This window comes from Macaca mulatta, chromosome 3 (genome assembly GCF_049350105.2).
Source record: "Macaca mulatta isolate MMU2019108-1 chromosome 3, T2T-MMU8v2.0, whole genome shotgun sequence".
Taxonomy (NCBI): domain Eukaryota; kingdom Metazoa; phylum Chordata; class Mammalia; order Primates; family Cercopithecidae; genus Macaca; species Macaca mulatta.
In genome coordinates this window covers 4908083-4929617 of record NC_133408.1, presented here as the reverse complement: position 1 = coordinate 4929617, position 21535 = coordinate 4908083, and the positions used below count along the sequence as shown (strand labels likewise).

Here is a 21535-nt window from a genome sequence, read left to right as displayed (position 1 = left end):
CTCTCACTTGCTGACACGACCTAGAGAAAGGCAGAGGGTCAGGGCATAGGCCCGAGGCCCCTCAGCAGGTCAGGGCTGGAAGCACAAGCAGTGCAACCCAGACCTCAAAATCATATCACAGAAATTAAAGACTGGGGAGAACCTGGACTTCAGAACAGAAAGTATTCCAGTGCCCAGGAGAAACTGGGTCTGCAGAGGCAGACCGTGGGCCGGTGTTCAGCCAGAGAAGAACGTCCCAGCCCAGGCGTGACACCAGCTCATGGGGAAAGGGCTGTGCATGCCGGCCTGTGGAAGCTGCTAGGTTTAAGTCAAAAGATTTGTTTTTAATTGTGTCCTTAATAAAAACTAGTGACCTTTTCTGGTATACCCTCCTCTGTAGCTACCCCCAAATACTTGTACTAAAGTAGGGTGCACACTAGTTATAAAAATATAGGTTTTTATGTAGTGGAGTTATAGACAGTATGGGCTTCAGAGGCCGGCTCAAGCCTCCCCCTGCCACCACCAACCTGGATGTTCCGGGCAAGTGTGGCACACTCTGAGCCTCCATGTCCTCATCTGTCACATGGGCTCCATCCCTGGGGTAATACCGTACGTTGTTCTGAGGATGAAGGGAGGTCATTTAATGACTGCTAAGCACAATGCCAGGCCCGTGAAAGGCATACGATAAATTACACGCACACATCCTCATCAATTGTGAAGACATCAACTCGTTTCATTTTAGAATGACTTGGCGAAGTGGAGCGCTGGGTTCCCCCGGCCCCCGTTTTGGTTGATTTTCAGTGCACAGACAGCCGGGGGATTCAGCACCACAGTGTTACTGGATTTCTCACTCTGAATTTTCAGATGGCCTCTGGAATTTTTATCTCACAAGTGCCACCTCTTTCTGAAAGTAGACATGAAACAAACACAAACAGGCATTTTACAGAACCCACCACTCGATTTCCTCACTCGTACCTACGTGTCTCTTTTCATTGTTTTCCCTGGTGCGGACTGGTTTGTAGTACTCACAGGCGGGATGCAGTAGCCTGTGAGCCTGTGTGCTGACAGAATGGTCGGAATTGTTTGATCTGTGTGTTTCCAGATGGCCTTATAATTTACAGTGATTTCAGTTCCAGGGAAGAAGAAGGAGCCATTCAGTACTCAGTCCACTGCGCCCGGCTATACGAGAACTTCTTTAATAGCTAAGTTTTCCAGCCGATGTCGTATGAAAATCAAACCCGTACATGTTTTCATTGACTCTACTCTGATGTAAAGACACTGGGTTTTGATCCTAAAAGGTAGTCTCCATTGGCTGGGCGCGGTGGCTCAAGCCTGTAATCCCAGCACTTTGGGAGGCCGAGACGGGCGGATCACGAGGTTAGAAGATCGAGACCATCCTGGCTAACATGGTGAAACCCCGTCTCTACTAAAAAATACAAAAAACTAGCCGGGCAAGGTGGCGGGCGCCTGTAGTCCCAGCTACTCGGGAGGCTGAGGCAGGAGAATGGCGTAAACCCGGGAGGCGGAGCTTGCAGTGAGCTGAGATCCGGCCACGGCACTCCAGCCCAGGCAACAGAGCAAGACTCCGTCTCAAAAAAAAAAAAAAAATAAGTAGTCTCCATTTCAAAATTCAGAAATTTCATAGATAAATAGGGCTTTCTGTCTTCACTTGAAAAGCAGAAAATCTGGCCACACTGGGCCTGCACCCCATGTGACAGTAGAGTAGCTGCAGCTGTGGCCCCACTCCTGTCAGGGGTCCTGCCCCTCCCTGGTGCACCTGCTGGGGTGAGTGCCCCACAGTTCCCGCATCCTCACTGCACCACACAACTGTGCAGCACCCTCCCCACTACGTGTCTGGAGGTGCTAAAGCCAGACCAAAGACAGGATGTCTTTATGGGAGCGAAGTCATATTTAACTCTGTTGCATATTTACACACACCTGCTGGCTCCACATTTGGAGAAGACGCCCGACCGCTCTCTCTTTCAGGGCGTGATCGAGTTCTCGCTGTGTCTGCTGTTCGCCAAGCTGGTCAGCTATACTTTCCTCTTCTGGCTGCCCCTGTACATCACGAATGTGGGTGAGTATCCGCTGCTAGAACACGTTAAGTTCCGCACACTGACTGGGATCTGAACTCTCTTCTATCTGCTGGTTTCTAGAGTCTTGGAAACACAAGGTCACAAAGGGTGATTTGAGAGACACACTTTTGAATAAAGTACTATGATGAAACATAGGCTAAAAAGAATTCAGATATGCAAACTGTATTGCCATAATGGTAACCTTTATGGGGCTTAACGGTTGACACGTTCTATCCCAGCTAGGGCTACCAATTCATGAGGTACTTCCTGCTCTGGGGCCGCCTGCGTTTAAATGTGGGCTACACTGAACTTTGGATCATAGCAGCCAGTGAGCAGAAGCAAGGCCTCTGGGGACCTGAGAGAAGAAATCCCTGATACTCTGACCTGGAAATGGCTTCTGGGAGATAACTTCGCATTTTTGGCAGGGCCAACAGTTTGCTTTACGTTTCGGAAGCCCCGTGGTGGCTGCAGCTCTAGATTATGAGAAAACGTGCCAGTGAAATAGTAACATGCTCCCCCAAGTCATGTGTGACCACAGGACAGACGAGGGGATGAAGAGTGCTTAAGGGAAGGGGCCGTTGAGTGGGGAAACCAGAACCCTGGCTGAGAGGAAGCGGGGATGGGCCAGGAGCACGTGGAGGGCTCTTCGCCCAGCAAGCCAGAGAGAGTGAGAGGAAGGAGAAGACAAGAAGACACCAGGCCGTCAGGAAGGGGCAGGATCCGGCGATGTCTCAAAGAGGAGGCCTTTGAGAATGGGGGAGGCCGAGGAGCGCAGACCACCTTTTCTGGGGATGCAGATCCCACCAGCGGAGAATGCTGGCAGCACGAGACTGGAGGCTGAATACCCCAGGAGGGAAGTTGAGGAGGTGGTGTGGGGACTGTCCCACAGCCTAGCAGGGACAGGGCCTGCCCAAGGACCAGTGAGTGGGGAGGCAGCAAGGAGCGCCCTCGGATCCTGAGGTTCTTTCCCTGCCTCGTGACCCCCGCCTCACTTCGGCCGGTGAGCTGCACACAGCCTGGGCCTTCTTTCTCCCTTCTTCCCCTGTGGTTGCAAAAGGGGCGACATTCTCAGGACTTGAGTCTTGAACTGCTGGCATTTCCAGTTTGTTTGAAAAAAGCAAAGTTTCCCGTCCGTGCCATTGATGATTCGGAAAGGCCAGGTTTGACCTGCAGCCCCAGATGCCGCCCAGTCTCCTTTCTCACACACGGCTGGCTCAGTCCACCTTAAAGCCCAGAACTTGTACAAAATCTAGTGGAGGGCACCCTGAGCTGGTGCTGGGAGGCCTCTGTGTCCTCATCTGCAGCTCTAAAGTCATGTGGTCAGACAGCACATGTGACAGGACGCTCGAGCATCCAGGCTCCTTCCACACCCCCACTTCTGTCCTGTGTTAATCTAGCTTCATGGTGGAGGGGCCCCTGGGGGGCCTCTGAACCAAAGGTGGGATAATTAGACTGAGCAGAGGAAAGCCACGGTTTTTGGTTAAGAGTGTTTTCATCTTTTCTATGTTACTTGTTTTTTAAATCTGAGTTAACTGCTAATTGCTCCTTGGTGTCAATCAAGCTTATGGAACTGGAGTCTCGTGCATGGATCCTGTTCTGCCATGGTGTGTCACTGTGATGCATGAAAGAGATCCTCATTGTTTCACACTCCGTTGTCATTTTAATAGATCACCTTGATGCCAAGAAAGCTGGGGAGCTCTCCACCCTGTTTGACGTGGGCGGAATCTTTGGTGAGTTCATTAAGACCTGTTCTGCTGCAGCAATAATTTCACAAGGCGCATGATCCCTGAGCTGATTCGCTGCTCAGAGGGAGCAGGGTTCCCCAAGGTCTCGTATCCCCTGAGTGGACCCAGCCCAGGAGGGTCAGGCCGTCACCTGGGGGTGGTCTCATGGTCTCCCCTCCCTCCCCAGGGCCCTGACTCTGCACTTGAACAGCTTCCCTCAGAAACAGCATGCCAGCTGGGCTCAGGGGCTCATGCCTGTTATCCCAGCACTGTGGGATGCCGAGTTGGGAGGATCGCTTGAGCTCTTCTTGTTATGAAGACCAACCTGGGCAACATAACAAGACCCCTCTCTACAAAAAATAATAATAACTGGGCATGGTGGCTCGAGCCTATGGTTCCAGCCTTGGGAGGCTGGGATGGGAGAATGGCTTGAGCCTAGGAGGTTGAGGCTGCAGTGAGCCATGATCATGCCATTGCACTCCAGCCTGGGTGACAGAGTGAGACCCCATCTCAAAACTAAAACAAAAAAAACAGCAGCAGCATGCCTCCTGGGCAGGTGACAGACTGGCCACCTTAGTACCTTGATAGATAAAGGGGCTTCAAGAGTGGTCTAAAACCTGAACTCACAGATGTCTCCAAGACTCTCACATCTGACCACAACCAATGGAGGCCTGTGGGGAGGTCAGGCCTGTGAGAAGCCTGCCTGCCCGTGATGCATGGAGAGAGGGGCTTGGGAAAGGAGGAGGCCGTTCTCCGGGCTCCTGCAGTTCTGCTTCCTCCCCGTGGGCTCATGCCCTGGGACGTCAGCGCCTGAAGCCCGCCTCTCCGTTGCAGGTGGGATCCTGGCAGGTGTGATCTCAGACCGACTGGAGAAAAGGGCCTCCACCTGCGGCCTGATGCTGCTGCTCGCAGCCCCCACGGTCAGCCCTGCTGCCTTCCCTGGGCCCCAAAGCCTGCAGACAGATCTCCACTGTCCTCCTCACCAGCCAGCATCCTCTCCTATCTGTCCCATGCTCCACTTTCCTGACAAGCCCACTTCATTCCCTCTCGTGCCTCCTGTCCCCTGACCCCTCCCTCTGCACCTGCGGGCCTCCACCATGCTCCCTCCCCCACATGCACAGCTGTTGCTGGTTCAGCATGAGCTGTGCACAAGCTGCTCCTCGCTTTGGGGTGCCCCCTTGCCCCAGACAAGTTCCTGCCCATCCTTTGGGATCTGCAATACCTCCGCCACCTCTTAGGCATCGTTGACCCCTCTCGTTGTGACACATGGTGCATAGCACTTTTCAAGCATTTCGTAGCTCCTGACCTTGGGCGGTGACATCCCTCTCTGTGCCCCAGTTCCCTCATCTGGAAAATGGGATGTCAGTAGCACCATCTTGCAGTGGGTTAGAAACAATGCACATCCTTACTGTTTTTATCGTCGTAACATTAGAGGTAACAGGCTTGTCAGTGGACGCTGTAGCTCTGCACGTCTGCCTCTCCAGTAGCCCCAGAACAAGGGCTGACTTTCAGCCATCTTGGGGTCCTGGACATGGCCCAACACAGACCCTGAAAGAATGCTGAGTGAAGAAATGCCTGGGTGGGCCCCTTGCTGCCATCGGGGGTGGGAAGCCTGAGGACTTGGCAGTCAGACTCTCAAATCAAATCAGGAGCTCCAGAAGGCTGCCCTTGGCTGGAGATGTAGAGTGGGAGCACCCTGCAGATTTCCCCAGGTCGCCCGGAGTGCTTGGTCCAAAGCCCTCGTGGTGGGGACAAGGCCCAATGCCTGAGATGGGAGGGGGCGTGGCCGTCACTCTTTTTCAGGGGTTTCCACTCTTGGGATGGCTGCCTGAGAATCACCCGCCGGGCTTTTGAGAAGTAGGTTTCCAGCCATCTCGTGCTGCCTGCAGCCAGCCATAGCTTTGACCTTGTGTCTTGATGTCCACAGCTGTACATCTTCTCCACCATCAGCAAGATGGGGCTCGAGGCCACCATCGGTGAGTATGGAGGCCTTCCTGCTTTTCTTTCACATACGTTTTTAAAGTTCACACAACTGGCAAGATGAAATATTAAAATCAACAGGTGCATTGAGTTGGTTTAAGTGGAGCACATGGTGTGGCTAAAATTGTCCCATGTCCTTCTTTGGGTGAAGCCATCTGGAGAGGCCAGAGTCTCCTCTCCCCAGCACAAGGCTTGCCAGTCTGCAGGTTTCAGTGTGAGCCGGGAGAGTGCGAGCCTGGTCTGGGGCAGTGGCCCTGGGCACTCAGTGGAGAAGCCAGAGGTGACCTTGAGGTCAGCCCCTCCTGAGGCCTCAGCGGGGCTGCAGCAGCCTGCGACCTGCAACCTGCACCCCTGGTGGTGAGAGCAACCCAGTCTAGCCCTTGGGCCGCGTCAGGTAGCCAGGAACCTGGCAGTGTGACCTGAGCAGGGTCCGGCCGGGAGCCACAGCCAGTGGCCCCCCCAGCCACCTCCTCCCAGCTTTGCCAGCTGCCCTCCAGGAGTGGTTGCATAACCTTGGAGGACTATCTTGAACACCCTGCAGGCCATGCTATCAAATTATGCCTCCAGCACTTAAAAGTATGCTTTCTGTCCTAACGAGCCAGCAGTGGGGATGTGTGTGGTCCCCTTAAACATTATCCAAAAGGCAGCTTGCCCCCAGGAGAGGAAGCGGAGTTTCCTGTGACCCCTCAGGCCAAAAGCTTCCTCACCTGAGTGTGAGCCTAGAGGAGAGTTTAGGAAGCCACGTGGTCCAGGGAGAGGGTGGGAGTCTGCCCTCAGCGAGCACCACAGCAGCTGTGGGTCACGAGAGGCAGGCCTTTCTGCCGCAAATGAAGCAGGGGCCAGCCCAGGCCCGGGTCAGGCCCAGGGTCCGGCCTGTGCTCGCTCCCTCGTGGCGGCAGCTGCTGCCCTTCAAGGGTGAATGAGCCTGAGTCTTAGGGAGGGTATGATTTGCTTTAGCACCTTACTAGACAAGTTTAGAGGAAGCTGTTTCTGCTGTACCCCCTCCCTGTGCTCCCCAGGCGCCCACCTTGGGCGGCTCCCATGCATGTGGGGCTCTCCGGAGGACGCGCTTCCATTCTCTGCCCCTCTGCCTCCCACAGCCATGCTGCTGCTCAGCGGAGCCCTGGTCAGTGGGCCCTACGCGCTCATCACCACCGCCGTCTCTGCCGACCTGGTGAGTAGAGCTGGGAGAGACGCTGGCCCTGTGGGCACCCCACCATTTGCCATTCATGACAAAAGTGGCCTCCATTACCGTTAGTAAAACCGTATTTGCAGAAGCACGTTTTTGGCAGCTCACCTACATCTGTGGTCTCCAGCCTTCCTGCACCTGCCCCCCTCCTCACGCTTCTAGAATCACGGGCAGGTTGGCGCGAAACTCACCTCTCAGCACAACAAAAGGCTCTTGGGCACCATCCTCATGACTCAGGCACCTTTTCACTCCAAGGGGGCAGGGGAGGGGTCCTGTCCTGGAGACCACTGCAGAGAGAGAGGGGCCGGGCCAGGAAGAGGTGCTGGGGGATTTGGCCCTCCTCATCCAGGTACCACGCCCTGCCTTGGTCACCTTTGTGTTGGGCGTGTCCTGAAACTGCCTGAGTGTGCGTGAGCATGCAGACTTGTGTCTGCATGGGCATGGAAAGTTCTGGAAGGATCCACATCAGACCATTAGCAGTGGTCAGCCTTCATGGGATAGAGGCAGAGGAGAGACTTTCACTTATTGTTTAGACTTCAAAATACACAGGTTCTGGATGATTTTCATATTGTGTATTCTGTTCTTTATTTTATATACGTTATTACATGCATATACAAGCATTTATTTTTTTGAACGCTGGTTCATTTTTATAGTTTTAGGCTTTCAGGCATTGTTTCACCTGATCTTTTCCCCCTCCTATTGTCCTCAATTTGTGCTTTTTGCCTGTTATCTATGCAACATTTTCAAAACCGGAGCTCCTGGCGACTGCTCACTGAGGACCCGTGCCGGCCTTGGTTTCTCGGCTTTCCCCTCCTCCCTTCTTCCCCTGGCGTTTGCTATCAATCAGGTTGAATTTCAGGTCCTGCAGAGACATCTGACAGGGGCCCCAGGAAGGCCCTGCCTGTTGAGGAATCCAGCAGACATGTGGACGTGGCTGGGAAGGAAGGCGGGTGCTGGGAAGGAAGGCCGGTGCAGCTCAGGGCAGGGGCGCGTGTCACACATCTTCACACCTCACACTGGCTGCTCTGGGGCCTCAGGGAGGAGCAGGACTGTGCTGAACAAACTTTTTTTATTTGAAGAGAATCCTAAGGTTCTTGTAACTAGAACCAAACATTTCTGATGATTTTTGACTCTTAAAAACCCTTGAAGTTTTAACTCTCCAAGGCAAACTTGGGGTGGAGTTTAAATAATGGGAAATACCTCACGCTGAATTGTTCTGCAGAGCAGTTCGAGTAAATGGTCATACAGAGGCTTAGGTTTACTTCTCATGCTATGGAGACAAGCTCCACATCTGTTTTTCCTCTCTTCTAGGGGACTCATAAAAGTCTGAAAGGCAACGCACACGCCCTGTCCACCGTGACCGCCATCATCGACGGGACCGGCTCTGTAGGTGCGCAGAGAGTTTTGGCTCTGGGATGTTTGGTGTCTTAGTGGAAATCACACTGTCACATGCTCGTGAACAGGTACCCAGGGTTCCAACTGCACCGCTAACATCGGGTGGGCCGGCTTCTTACAGTACGAGCAGATAGCAGGGGACACGGCGCAGGGGACACGGCGCAGGGGACACGGCGCAGAGATGGTCGTGCATGCCCGGGTGGCTTCAGGGAGATGCGCGTGTGACTCGCTGTGTGTGTCCAGGTTTTCACCCGAGGCAGTGGTTGGCAGACTACAGCCCGTGGGCTAACTCAGGTCCACTCATTATTTATTGCCTTCATCTCAAGAAAGGCAGAGTCTTATTACAGAAAAACTAATTGGTCCAAAAGCATACAGGGTTCTGAGTGTCACCGGCATCGTCGAAGCTCTTGAAGAGAATTCAGTGGCATATTCTGGAATTTAAAAAGGTGGCAGGATAAGCAACCCATTCCCTTAGGGAGCAGGCAGGTGGGAACTGGCAGAGCACCGGTCTCCTCGCCCATGTGCAGCCCGACAGCACGGCCGTGGCCTTCCCTGAGCCCTTGTACGGGCAGCACACGCAGTGGCTGTGCTGGCGGGTGAAGATCAGGAGCTGCCACACCTGCCGGGTGAAGATCAGGAGGGTCCTCCCTACATGTGGGAGGTGACGGGGGGGCTGCCAGGTGTGGCTCTCACAGCTAATGACCTGGGGTGCCAACCTGGTGAGTCACTTGCTGCGTGGGGTTCTCAAAGCAGTAAAGCCCAGTGTTTGCTAGACGAAGGTGGCTCAGTAAACCCAGGTCAGCCAGAACCTGGCGCTGGAGCCTTCCCGCGGGCTCGTGCAGAGCGCCGATGTTGCTCTTGGCTGCCCGTGGCCTTGGTGTCAGCAGGCTGGAAGCCACAGCACGTTTCTGGGTGTCCACTGCTGTCTCAGTGATGGCAGAATGCAGAGCCCTCCCACCGCATGGCCTCCCTGCTGCTCCTCCAGAGGCCAGGCTGGCCCCTGTGCGGGCTCTTTGCTCTGGCCATGCCCTGTGTCTGGGAAGGTCCCCAGAGGTGACCTCGTGCCACACTCCCTCATGCCTTGAGTCTTTGCTCAGATGTCATCCTGTCAGCGAGACCTCCTGGGACCACCTGCTGAGAACGGGGGAACCCTTCTGGCCCGGCCGCCAGGCCGCCTCTCGCTGGTCTGTTCTCTAGAGCACTCTCCCCATCCGCAGTGGGATTTAGTGCGCTCCTCTGCTTCGTCTCCTCTGTCTCCCACCACTGGAACGGAAGCTCCAGGAGGATGGGATTTGCTTGGGTTTTTGAACTGAACGGGCTGCTCCCAGTTAGAATCACAGCCAGGGCCCACGCGGCTGAGTGCCCAGTGAGGAGCCAGGCCGGACAGGCCCCAGGCGCCCCACCCACCCCTGGCTGGCGGGAACCCCAGCTCCACGCTGCTGCTGCTGCTGTTTCTGGGGCAGGGCTGGCTTCATGTGACCCACTGCCTTGTTCTGAGAAGCAGTGGACAGGGTGGCCGTTGCTCAGAAAGCCACGCTTTGGCTTTTGCTGTTCACCAAAGTGAGACCAGACCAGGCTTGTCTCTGCCCTTAATGTTGGTTCCTTCATTTCACTGGATCCAGAGGGGCTTTGAGTGTATTGGGTGGTGGCGGTGGTCACCCCTCTGATCTTCTCTCTTGGGCATCTCAGTAGGAAGTCGGGGGACTGCAGGGCTGAGCTCGGTTCTGATTGACGTTGTGACTGCGCGGCCTTCTCTTGGCCTTGTGCCCCAGTGGCCTGCGGCCTGCGATTTGGTCTGACTGCTGTGAAACCCTGTTCTAAAAGCTGACTTGGCGCTCCACTGGCAAAACCCCGACTGCTGCTTTAAAGCAGAGCATCAGTGTAAAAAAAGAGGGAAATCATGAACTAGGTGAAAAAACACATTTTTCTTCATATTCTTCTCAAAATGAGAGGGAAGCAAAAGCCTGTGGCTATGGATAGGGACTCTGCATCTGTGAACAGAGGCCACTGCCCGCCACTGCCCCCGAGTGGGTGGAAGGGAGGCGCAGTTCTGAATGCCTTTGGCCCACTCACAAGGAAGGTGGCACGCACGCCGGACCCCCTCTGGCCTTCTGTTAACCTGCACCAAGTCCTGACTGTCCGCGGAGCTGCTGCGCCCACCTTGATGGCTGCTACGTTACACCAGAGGCGGGACCAGGACCCAATTCCTCCAGGCGCTACCGCCCATCAGTGCCTGCTGCCTGCTCAGTAAATGGTCACCATGGAAATGGCACTCAGACCTGCCCACCCCCACCACCACGCCTCAGTCATTATTCCTTCCATTATTCCTTCCATTATTCCTTGAGTGCTGCCCAGCGAGACAAAGTACAGGCTCCAGTGGGAAGGCCACCATGTCAGCCAAGGCCCTTCCCGAGGGAGCTGCCCGCATGCTTACTTAGTGTCACCGTCCATTCCTTGGCACTGACTCGGGTGGAGGCAAAGCATGACTAATTGTAAGTCACCCCTGCCTTCTCCCAAGTGCCATATGGTCGGTTGACACGGTGTGCGCCTGGGGCGTCTGCAGTCCTTAGAATCGCAAAGGTTGCCGTTCCTGTGCATTTCATGCAGAGCAATTAAATAGAGCGCTGCATTTTTTCAAGTTAATTTTTATGTATCAAAGTAAAACATAATGTACCTTAGAAGCCAGACAGTCCTACAAACTTATTATGTTGTACAGTGGCGTTCCATCCCCCTCCCCAGCCCTGTCTAGAAGCAGCAATTTCAGCTGCCTCTCTCTGCTTACCTGTGTATGTTCATGTTTCTTGGTTCATCCTCTTAACATCTCAGCTGTGCTCCTCTTACGGAAGAGGGGGCCTGGCTCCCTCCCCCTCAGTTATACTGGCCACACTCCTGCCCTTCACTTTCCAGCCAAGAAAGAAACGTTAATTATGCACCCTCAATAGAAACATCTTGTTTTTTCCCGGGTGAGTAAACACATCTCCTCTCTTCCTCTTTTCCACATTTCCGACAAAGTTCTTCCTTCCCTGCACTGTGGTCGGCGTCCTGCCCCGCCCCACCCCTTTCCTCACACCATCAGCCTCACTCCGCCCACTGCGCAGCTTTGCCCCAGAGCACCTGTCACCACGGTGCTGGGAGTCCCCCTCTTCTCTTGCCCTCAACACAGCCCTAGCAGTCTAGACCCCTGTTTACCCCTCCTGTGGTGGAAACTGTCTCTTAGTAGCTTCCGGAGTTAGGGGAGGTGCGTTCTGCAAGCTTACAAGTGCACAGTGGTGTCTGGATTCTGCTCTCGCCTGAGGCAATGCAGACGTGGAAACACCTTCTCTTCAGAACCCCCGTCTTCCAGCCCCCATTATTCTGACCCCAGCCCTTGCTTTCTGACCTTCTCTTTTTTCTCTTAGAAATCTCCAGGTTCCCTTCCTTACGCCTGGAGCCTTTCTTCACCCACCGTCCTGGGCACCTGGTGGCCCCTTCAGTCTGGAAACACCTGCCCTTCGCTTTAGGGGAATTGGGCCCCTATTCATTTGATAAGTTTTCCTACCATTTTCTGAGTTGTTTTTTCGTTCTGGAAAACAGATTAGTCAGATGTAGGTTTTTCTGGATTAATCCTTCAACTTTCCTTTCTTTCCCTTCCTGCCCATCTCCCTGTTCTTTCTTACACTTTCTCAAGGAGATTCTTGACTGTATTTTCCACCTTTGTATCGAACATTTTACTTTTCCTGCCATATTTTCAGTGTTCACTGATGTTTCTCTGCCCTTTCAGGGTATCCTGTTTTCTTTCTTGTTAGATTGAATCATGTGAAATTGGTAACAGGTTTTCAGCCACACAAAAAAAATGGGAGTGTCATGAGGTTCAACGTAGTCTTCTGTTGGCTCTCTGGGGGTGCTGTGAGCTCCTGGGAATGTTCCTCTCCTCCAAGCTCCCTCCTGCCAGCTTGCTTGCTTTTGCGTTGCGGTATTCCCGAGACACAGGGCAGACCTTGGTTGCCCCTTCATCACTTCCCATGGAAGAAGGGGTCCTGCATAGCGGTTTGAAGTCTTTCTGTGGGAACAGTGTGCTGGCTGCTGGTCTCCAGGCAGAGGGACCCTGTGGAACCTGGAGGAAGAGACTCCTTCAGTGCCCAGGGGAGCCTGGGTCCAGCTGCCAACATCCTTGCCATGGCGTGGGACCATGGGTGGCTGCTTAGTGGAAGCTGGTGTCTTTCCCCAGATCCCCTGTTGCCTGTTAGGTGGCATCCCTGTCCTGAGCTGGGCTTAGTGCCCCCACAGGTTAAGCTGCGCTCTCCTGCACGGGGGCATCAGGAGTCTCTATCAGCGAGGATGAGGAGAGAGACCTGGGATCCGAGGTGCGGCAGAGGGAATGTAGCTAACAGTTTGTGATAAAAGACTCAACCCATGCTCCCTTTTTCTCTTGCTGACCCCCTTCCCCCACGCCCATCCTCCTCCTTCCTTGCCCTCCCCTCCCCTGTCTCGTGTGCTCTGCTGGGCCTGACTCTGCTCCAGGTGTCCCTGTGCCATCTCCCTCTGAGGGTGCTCAGTGGAGCAGGGAACACTGGAGGCTGTGTTAGCTGTCAGCCCTTCTATGTCTGTCTTCCAAAACCACGTGCCCTTCGGTGGGAGGATTTATCATTTTTAAAAGTCAGTGATGGTGCAGTTCGTGTTGCTTGAGAGGTGTGGAGATAACACATGAGTAGCCGACCATGTTTACCTGGAAGTTCTGAGAATTAAAAAAAAAAATACATACAATTGCTCCTGGGATTATAAAATAGTAAGTGCACTTTGTGAACACTTGAAAAAAACGAATGTCTAGGGCATGAAATACCCTGGTTATCTTCTCTCAGAGATTGAATGTCAGTTCATAGCTTGGTGGAAATTCTTCATGCTTTTTCCCATGCGTCTACCAAAACAGGCCATCCTACATGTTATCAGGATTCATTTCAGTCCCTCTTGGTAAAATGCACCAGCTGCTACAGAACACATTCTTAAACGCCAGCCCCTGGGCATTTAGGGGGATACTTTATTTTGTTTTCATCATTTAGAAAAACATTTTGACATAATTTCAGACTTTGAGAAAGTTGCAGAAATAGTACAAAGAATTCAGACATTTTAGTACATGTGGTTCATCATGCACCCCTCATGTATGTTTACACACATATATATGCACACACATGCATAATTTTTCTGAACCACTTGAGTAAAATGCACACATGTTGCCCCTTTACGCATAACTATTCAGCATGTACTTCCTAAAAGCAAGGAATTCCATGACAGACCACAGTGCAATGGTCAGAATTAGAAAGTGAGCATTGAAGAGTATTAGTATCTACAAATCTTATTCCAGTTTTACCCAGTTACATTTGTATAGCATAAGAATATCTAAGATTGTGCATTGAATTCAGATTTCCTTACAGTGTATTCAGGAACATCATGGGAGTGTTGGATGAAAAGAACGAACATTACAAGGCCAACACACATTTTTAGGATGGTTCTGGGAAGAGGCTGTGCCAGCTTTGCCTTCTCAGTAGTAAGGCGTACCGGTGGAGTATCCTTATCTGAAGTGCTTGGGACCAGAAGTGGTTACGTCTTTTTATTTTTTCAGATTGTGGAATATTTGCATTATACTGGTTAAGCATCTCAAATCCCAATTCTGAAATGCCCCAGTGAGCATTTCCTTTGAGTGTCAGCACTCAAAAAGTTAAGAATTCTGGAGCATTTGGGATTTCAGATTTTCAGATTTGGAAAGCTCAACCTATACTAGACCTTTTACCTGCTCCCAGTCTGATAGGCCAGGATGAGGCAGTGTAGTTCCGTATGTGTTCCTTTCATTGTGAGTGAGGTGTTGAGCCCCATTCTGTGTGACTGCTGGTCATGTGCTGGGATTTTCTCTAAACAGCACCATGTGTGTCCATTTGCCCGATTTCAGGAGCAGCCCTGGGCCCCCTGCTGGCTGGGCTCCTCTCTCCGTCCGGCTGGAGCAATGTGTTTTACATGCTGATGTTTGCAGATGCCTGTGCCTTACTGGTAAGTCGGCCTATTTTTAGTCCAATCCACCTTGAATGCGGATCTCTGTGGTTGTGGCCAAACACTGGTGGAACTTTCTCCCGTGCATTCCTGAGTTATCAGACAGATTTGGGTCTTCCCATCTTTTCTAAATATGCATAGTCTAAAGCCCCTTCTCTCTCTGGTTAGAAAAAATCAGAAACAGAAGCAGGACAGCCTTTGGTCTGCAGTCTTGGTTGGGATGGCACAGAGGCCAGGAGCATGGAGCTCCATGGCTCTGGATCCTGCCCGTCATTGTCACTTGTGTGCCTTGGGCGGGTTTCGTAACCTCTGCTCCACAGCTTTAAAATGGGCATGATAATGGCGCCCAGTGACAAGACTGCTGTGGGAATTAAAGCAGATGATATACAGAGCCCGGCCTCCCACTGGTCATCAGTGTCCTGGTGTCCCTCCTGCAGCCATGCTTGTCAGATGGCGGGAGCAGCCCCAACTTCTTTCACCTGAAGGGATGGGAGAGAATAAAGGGGCAAAGAGGCTGTCAATGCAGACACACGAAGTCGCCTTCTGGCTTCTGTCCCCTTTTCTCTGGGCTCCTGCTTCTGTGCCCTCCTGTGTTGAGAAAGCTTGAGGTTTTCCTCTGGGTAGGGAAGACCAGTGATGATGTCACAGTCACACAGATGTGCACTTGTGAGGGGCACATACACTTATCTTTACAAGTCACCTGGCCACAAAGTCCCCAGACCCACAGTCATGCCTCTTCTCTTGCTTCACCAGACAAAACCTTAGGCTGATCCCAATAAAAATGAGTTGAGAATTTTAGAAATATCAACTCACTCAACTAAATGAAAGTCTTATATCTTAATTCCAGGAAATTATAAAACTCAACTTCCCCACCACATACAAAATCAAATACCTACTCTCAACCTATGAATTTACTATGTTTAAATGGCTGTTCTTTGGATCATCTGTGGGTTTTCTTAATGCCTAAACGTTCTAGTGAAGCCTCCAGATGTATTTCCACTAAGTAGCAGTAAAATTCCTGTCATTACAACTGTTCAGAGAATCTGAAATATCTTCTTCAGAAATATTCAGTAATATATATTGAAAATTGTTTTGATGCATAGCCAAACTCATAAGAAAGTAAAGGAATTCCCCAGGAGCCAGAATTGTAAAGGCAATATAAATACACAAGCTCAGGAGTCAAGGGGTTGGGGTGGTTGTGCCCACACTGGGTAAGAGACAAGGTGTTAGGCTGGCACAAGATGAGGATTTGGAACTGGAGACTTCCTCATAGAGCCAGGACCCTTGAAGAGCCATGCTTGCAGTGAAAGAGTGTATTAGATGATATCTGCACACTGGCACAGGAAGACAATGGGAATCTGCCCATCTTAGCCAGATTAAGGGAAAAAATATCCCTTGAAAATTTTTAGCCATAGACCTCCCCACAGTCAGCTTTAATCTTTGAGCTCATATAAATATGTTTAAAATGAACAAAGTTGGTCCTTAGGCAGTGATAATGCAGAAGCAAATAGGGACAAATCTCAACCCTGCAGCACAGGATTTCTGTAGCTAACCTACTTAGATTTCTTCACCCTACTAAAGATGAGTTCACAATACAAAATTATGAAACATAAGCAATCCACTTTGAATGACAGTAACAGACATAAAAAATGGTGGAATTGGACTCCCCCAAAACTGCAGATAAAAGAGTTATATAAACTAAAAATAAATATATGCAGTGTTACTAATGACGTAAAGAAAAGGAACTGACCTCATGAAAGAAAGAACAAGAAACTATCGAAAAGACAGAGCAGGCTTCAAAAACAACCAAACAGGAGTTATAGAAATGAAAAATGTGATCTTTAGCCTGAAAAAAAAAAACTCAATGGATGGGTTAGAAAAGTAAATTAGATACAGCTGAAGAGATTACTGAAATGAAATATAGACATGAAGAAATTATCCAGAATTCAGCACAAAAAGAGAGATGGAAAATATTAAAGAGAAATGAAATATAAAATGGAGGACCAAATGAGATGGCCTAATATTATCTGAAAGTAATTCCAGAGGAAGATAATAGACTGGGTTTGAAGCAATATTTTAAGAGAAAATAGCTGAGAATTTTCCAGATACATGAAAGACAAACATTCTTAGATTCAGGAATCAAACGACTTAGAATTCTGTACCTAGATAAAGTTGCATGCAAGAGTAAGGGTGAAGTGAAAACATTTTTAGCCAAAGATGCTCCCAGCAAAAATTGCTAAACAGTGTATTTAAAGAAGGAAGATAGATCCAGAAGGAAAGTCTGAGATGCAAGGAGAAATGCAAGCAAAAAAGCAATATTCCTAAGGATGAATCTAAGTATTGACCATATAAAATAGGGGCCAGCTAACTGTGGCCTATTTTTGTATGATCCTCCAGCTGGGAATGGTTTATATTTTTAAAGATTTCTTTAAAAAAATCAACAAAAGAATGCGCAACAGAGACCATATGGCTGCAAAGCCTGAAATATTTACTATCTAGACCTTTACAGAAGAAGCTTTCTGACTCTTAGTTTAAAACAACAGCAATGACAACTAATTTGGGCAATATAAAAAAGAACTGAAATACTGAAAATGTAAAGTACAAGCAGGACAATCAGAGTTCCAGCACACCACAGTTCTTACATTGTCAAGTCAATAGCAATAGAATGTGTAACCTTCCAGGCAATACAGGGAAATGAAGATTTATCCAAGAGAACCTAGGGTCAGGGGAAGCATAGGAAAAGCAGGGTAAATACAGAAATACATAGCGACATGGATGAAAATGATCCCAGCATACCAGCAACACAGTAACTATAAATGGACTAAACTCATCAGTTAGAAGCAGAGACTGTCAAGTTGCTTTTAAAAATACAGGCACTGGTTATTTACAAGAAACACACCTGCTACACTGGAATTCCGAAAAGACGAAAGTAAAAGAATGGGAAAGTACACAACAGGTAAATAACAACCAGAGGAGGGTGGATTTGTTGCACTGGAAGAAAGAGACCTAAAGCAGAAGCACTTGGGAGATGGAGTCTTGTTGTAGTGGAGAAGAAACTGAACCAGGATGTGCAGTAGGCCGGTGAGCTCGAGTTGAGCCTTTCAAACCTAAGAAATAGACATACCTTTTTCTCTTCCCTGATCAACATGCTTTGTGGTATCTTTTCACCAAAATAGACAAGTGTTTCCTCCCAAGTCTGAGGCTGAGAACCTCCATGATCTGAGCAGGTGTCCTGGGGGGCCAGAGGACACCATGCTTCCTGCCTCACCGTGCACACTGATGGCCAGCTCCAGGGCCTGCAGGACTGCCTGGGCACACAGCCAAAGTCCTTAGGTCTCCAGTACGCACTGGGCTCCTGAAGTTGGCAGGGCCCCTCCTTGTTGGTCATTCTTGCATGTGTGAGCCAAGCACACGGGCATGTTTTGAAATCGGATCTCTGTTCTTCAGAGCTGTCACTATTTACAGTTCATGCCATACCTACAGATAACACTTGCTACTACATTCTTCATCTTTTTTTCTCTGTCTTAATGATCGGCTTTTCATAATCATAGGTCTCTTCGGGCTAGCACTTTTCACACATCACACTTGGTAGGATATAGATGTGGGTAAGGTACCAGCTCAAACACAACAAGCCTGTGCCAGTAATTGCAGCTAGCGGTTCAGATACACACAGATGGATTTATTTAACAATAACCTTGCTCTTGCCAGCAGCACTATTGTTGGTACCTGCCGTGTTCCCACGACTTTTACCAACTAATTATCGCAAACACCTTTCATGTACCAAGCAGAGCAGCTGGATGCATCTTATCTGTAGAAGGGGCTCCTGTTCTCTCCAGCTTGAACTCACCTCATACGAGGGACTTCTAAGTTGCTACTCAAACCATAAGCATCTAAGAAAAGAGAAGAGTTTCTCTCTTCTCGAGCTGTGGCCTGAGGCTTGGGGGTGGGGCCGTGGGTTTGGTTTTTAAGCAGCCCCTCGAGACCGTCCTCCAGCACCCCTTCCCCGCCTCCGCTGGCCCAGTGATCCACCCTGGATCTGAGGGCATCTGTGGCTCTCTAAGAGTGAGGGGCCACGTCCAGGGAGAGCCCTCCTGTGGGCTGATATCACACTGGGAGAGAGACTGGATCCACACTGGAAAATGCAGACACACTAGTTAAATTGGGGATAGCACAATCATTTGTCTGGATTTGGAAGCTGATGTTGAGCCCCCAAACATGTGAAAGGCACAGAGTTAAAGCCCTGGGTCTGGAGAGGAGCTCAGGCTGAGGCAGCAATATTGGTGGAACAGCCCTGACCCCCGGCCAGGCCTGGCCTCCGAGGGGCTCCCAGTGGGGTGCAGCTGTCCTGTGGCAGCCTCTTCAGACCCCAGGACTGGCGTCGGAGGAGATGCTCACCTGGCTTTAGAGTCGCCTGAGAAACTCGCGGGTCCACCTCCTGGGCCACCAGCATTGTGGTCCTCTTGTCTTTATTTTCTTTTTCCCACTGTGGACATTTTATGATTGGACTAATTTTATTCTAAACATGACTTGACCCCAGAACTGGTTCAGGCTGCATCTTTCCCAAAAGCCTTGTTTTCAGGGCACCTCCTGGTTCTTCGTGGGCCCTCATCAGACAGCCCTGCCCACAGGAACCAAGGCCTCGGGCTGAGTATGCAGGCCCCACTGCTCTTGCAGGGAGGTGACCCCAGGGAAGGTGCTGTGGGGAGAGAACCACCCGCCTGAGTCTTGCGGGCTAGGTCCTCACGGTGCCCACAGCGCGGGCTGCCCTGTGCCTGCCCCAGTGACGGGTGGGCTCACCTTTGTTTTGGTGCAGTTCCTGATCCGCCTCATACACAAGGAGCTGAGCTGCCCAGGGTCAGCGACGGGGGACCAAGTTCCGTAAGTCCCAGCTCGGGCCCTGTCCCCTGTCCGAAAGCCAGCTCCAAGGCGCCTTCTGTCCTGTCTGCCTTCCCCACCTGGCTTTCCCTAAAAGAAAGAAAACACATGGCTAATCTTTTCACAGCATGCCACCTTCACTCTTGCTTTTTCTTTTCTAATAAATACCTCTGTTTGGATGGGTTGGTGGTAATCTCTCCTCAAAACCTGGGTGGAAAATGAGAGGGAATTGCCGTCTCTGGCATTCTGTTGGAGGTGCAGCCCCCCGAGCTCTCCTTGCCTTCCTGCTCTCCCCCTTCTCCCTCCTCTTTTCCCTCCCTCCCTCCCTTCTCTCTCCTTCCTGGCCCCCAGGAGGTTGTGGGAAAGGTGCAAGGGTTTATCTAGCATCCAGTGCCCCATAGGAGACAAATCCCTGCTGGGCCTGGAGGGCAGCCGGCTCCCCAGGGGATTTGCGTGTGGTGTGTGAGGTTCAGCATCTCTTGCTGAGCCACTGCTGGCTGTTAGAGCAGGTGTTCTTTCATCCTTTCTTTCAGATTTAAGGAACAGTGACGCCCCACCCCCGGTCCCGTGGAGGGGGTCTGGGCCCACCCTTCACAACTGCCTTTCAAGGACAGTTTAGATAAAGGGCCCTGCACAGAAAGAGTGACTTCCCTTTGCCTTTTGCACACGCACCTGGAAAAGACACAGAAGCCAACCTGAGAACTCCTGGTGCTATTTTAAACGAGACGTAGAGCTGAACAGCAGTGAGAAGAGTCTGCGGGAACTGCTGCCTGAGCCGAGCCAGAGAACCGAAGACCCGGCCAACCCTGGCCTTGAAGGCGTGTGCCCATGCAACCACCTAAATGCACACCTGACAGCCAGGCCGGGTGGGTGTGGGGTGCACAGGTAGCCTCGACCCTCTCAGGCGTGTCAGCCACAGAACATCAAAGTGAACGAGTGCCACGCTGGCTGTGGCTTCAGAGAACCTGAATGTGCCATGTGGAAAAACAGGACACCAGAGCCCACCAGACAGCGCCGGCCAGCAGAGAAGCAGAGAGCCGGCGCCACATGACAGCAGGAAGGCCGACAACCTGATCGGAAACCATGACGGAGCTCAGACCTACATCACCCCAGAGGCTTTTCTAGCACCCCTGATGTTCCGGACTGACCTGAAAACTAATTGTTGAGAAGCCAAGGGTGAGGAGGCAGGAAGCACCTCCACTTGGAGGCACCCAGGCGTGCCAGCCACAGAGTGCCCCGAAGTCACCGTCATCCCAGCCCCTGGCATTCCTGCTGCCCTCCGAGGCCTCGGTGCTGCTGTTCAGCTCGGGGCACAGGGGCATGGCAGAGGCTTGGGAAGCGGCCTCCCCACCGGCACTGGGATTGGCAGGTCCAAGCCCAGCAACTGGCTTCACTCCACGACACATCACACCTGGGACTGTTTTTAATACATAGCAACAGAGTGGGTTATTTATTTAAGATGTGTATTGTGTCATATGAAGTTTAAGAAACATAAATGGCATTTTGTTATTTATTAAGACAAACTCCAATTGTTCTCTGGCCGTTTTTTTCAGTCGTGTCTAGCAAAATACTTATCTGCCCTTTGAAATAAAATGTTTTTGTTAAAAAAATCTCAGAACACTCAGAGAATGTTGATGATTTCTGCTCACATTTCCATTACGCTGCAAAAGGGAATTTCCAAATCGTGTTGTGTGTTTTGGGTTTTCTCAGGTTTGGACATTCAGGATTTTGCGACTGAAAATCCATTTCCAGCAGGAAAGGGGCTACCTCTGGGGCCCTTGTTTGCACAGAAGGCCAAGCTGAGGCCCCAGTAAGCAGCCATCTGGATGTTTTCTAAATCACACAGTTTAAAGAATATCCTAGGATTTGTCCTTGACTAGGAGATGTCACACCCAGTGGCGGTGGGGAAAGATGGTGCACTTGGGAACTGCATGGTGGGGTCCAGGCTTTCAAACGCCCTTCTTAGAACCCTGGCCGTCCAGATGTGCATGTGTGGGCTTTCCCCGGATGGAGTGCTGTGGGAGTTCATCTGGGGACCCCTCACAGCAGCAGGGCAAAGGTCAGAAACAACACACTGGGTGTCCCACGGTTCTCAGGGTCCTCCTGCCCAAGCTCTTCAGAGAAGCCCACAGGAGCAGCAGACCTGGCTGTGGGGGCTTCTGCGTGCCACTGCCCCACCCGATTGGCTCACTCTCTTTTTAATGGCAAGTTATTTATACATTTAAAAACTTTCTGCTAAAAAAGAAATTCCCTAAACACCAAATGGATGGAGTGTGTTTCCCACACACGCAGTGCGCTGG

The 21535-nt window shown here is 51.1% G+C and overlaps 2 protein-coding genes and 1 long non-coding RNA gene across 36 annotated transcripts in view; 1 reads left to right on the top strand and 2 right to left on the bottom strand.

Moving 5' to 3' along the window:
* SLC37A1 (solute carrier family 37 member 1) overlaps positions 1-20845 on the top strand; it is an 82819-nt gene extending 61974 nt beyond the window's left edge. For 12 of the 27 annotated variants that reach the window (XM_015132817.3, XM_077995575.1, XM_077995571.1 and 9 more), the window contains 9 exons: positions 1966-2056; positions 3722-3784; positions 4613-4698; positions 5706-5754; positions 6859-6932; positions 8259-8337; positions 14263-14360; positions 19174-19238; positions 19769-20845. In XM_015132817.3, the coding sequence (XP_014988303.2) occupies positions 1966-2056; positions 3722-3784; positions 4613-4698; positions 5706-5754; positions 6859-6932; positions 8259-8337; positions 14263-14360; positions 19174-19238; positions 19769-19784 (621 nt within the window). In that variant the 3' untranslated portion in view covers positions 19785-20845. Of the gene's footprint in view, positions 1-1965; positions 2057-3721; positions 3785-4612; positions 4699-5705; positions 5755-6858; positions 6933-8258; positions 8411-14262; positions 14361-17233; positions 17434-19173; positions 19239-19768 lie in introns of those variants that run through there. The other 15 variants (XR_013414806.1, XR_013414807.1, XR_013414805.1 and 12 more) reach the window with 5 other exon arrangements.
* LOC144339627 (uncharacterized) lies at positions 507-11303 on the bottom strand. Its single transcript, XR_013414875.1, has 4 exons — positions 11125-11303; positions 7139-7234; positions 1918-2138; positions 507-883 (listed from the first exon to the last, which is right to left on the bottom strand). It is a non-coding gene; the product is annotated as an uncharacterized LOC144339627 (long non-coding RNA).
* Positions 13337-21535, bottom strand: part of LOC106997229 (uncharacterized) — a 56577-nt gene continuing 48378 nt past the window's right edge. For 7 of the 8 annotated variants that reach the window (XM_077995704.1, XM_077995701.1, XM_077995699.1 and 4 more), the window contains 2 exons: positions 19158-19325; positions 13337-14839 (listed from right to left, as the gene is read on the bottom strand). The gene's annotated coding sequence lies outside the window, so the exon portion shown is untranslated. Of the gene's footprint in view, positions 14840-19157; positions 19326-21535 lie in introns of those variants that run through there. The other variant, XM_077995700.1, reaches the window with a different exon arrangement.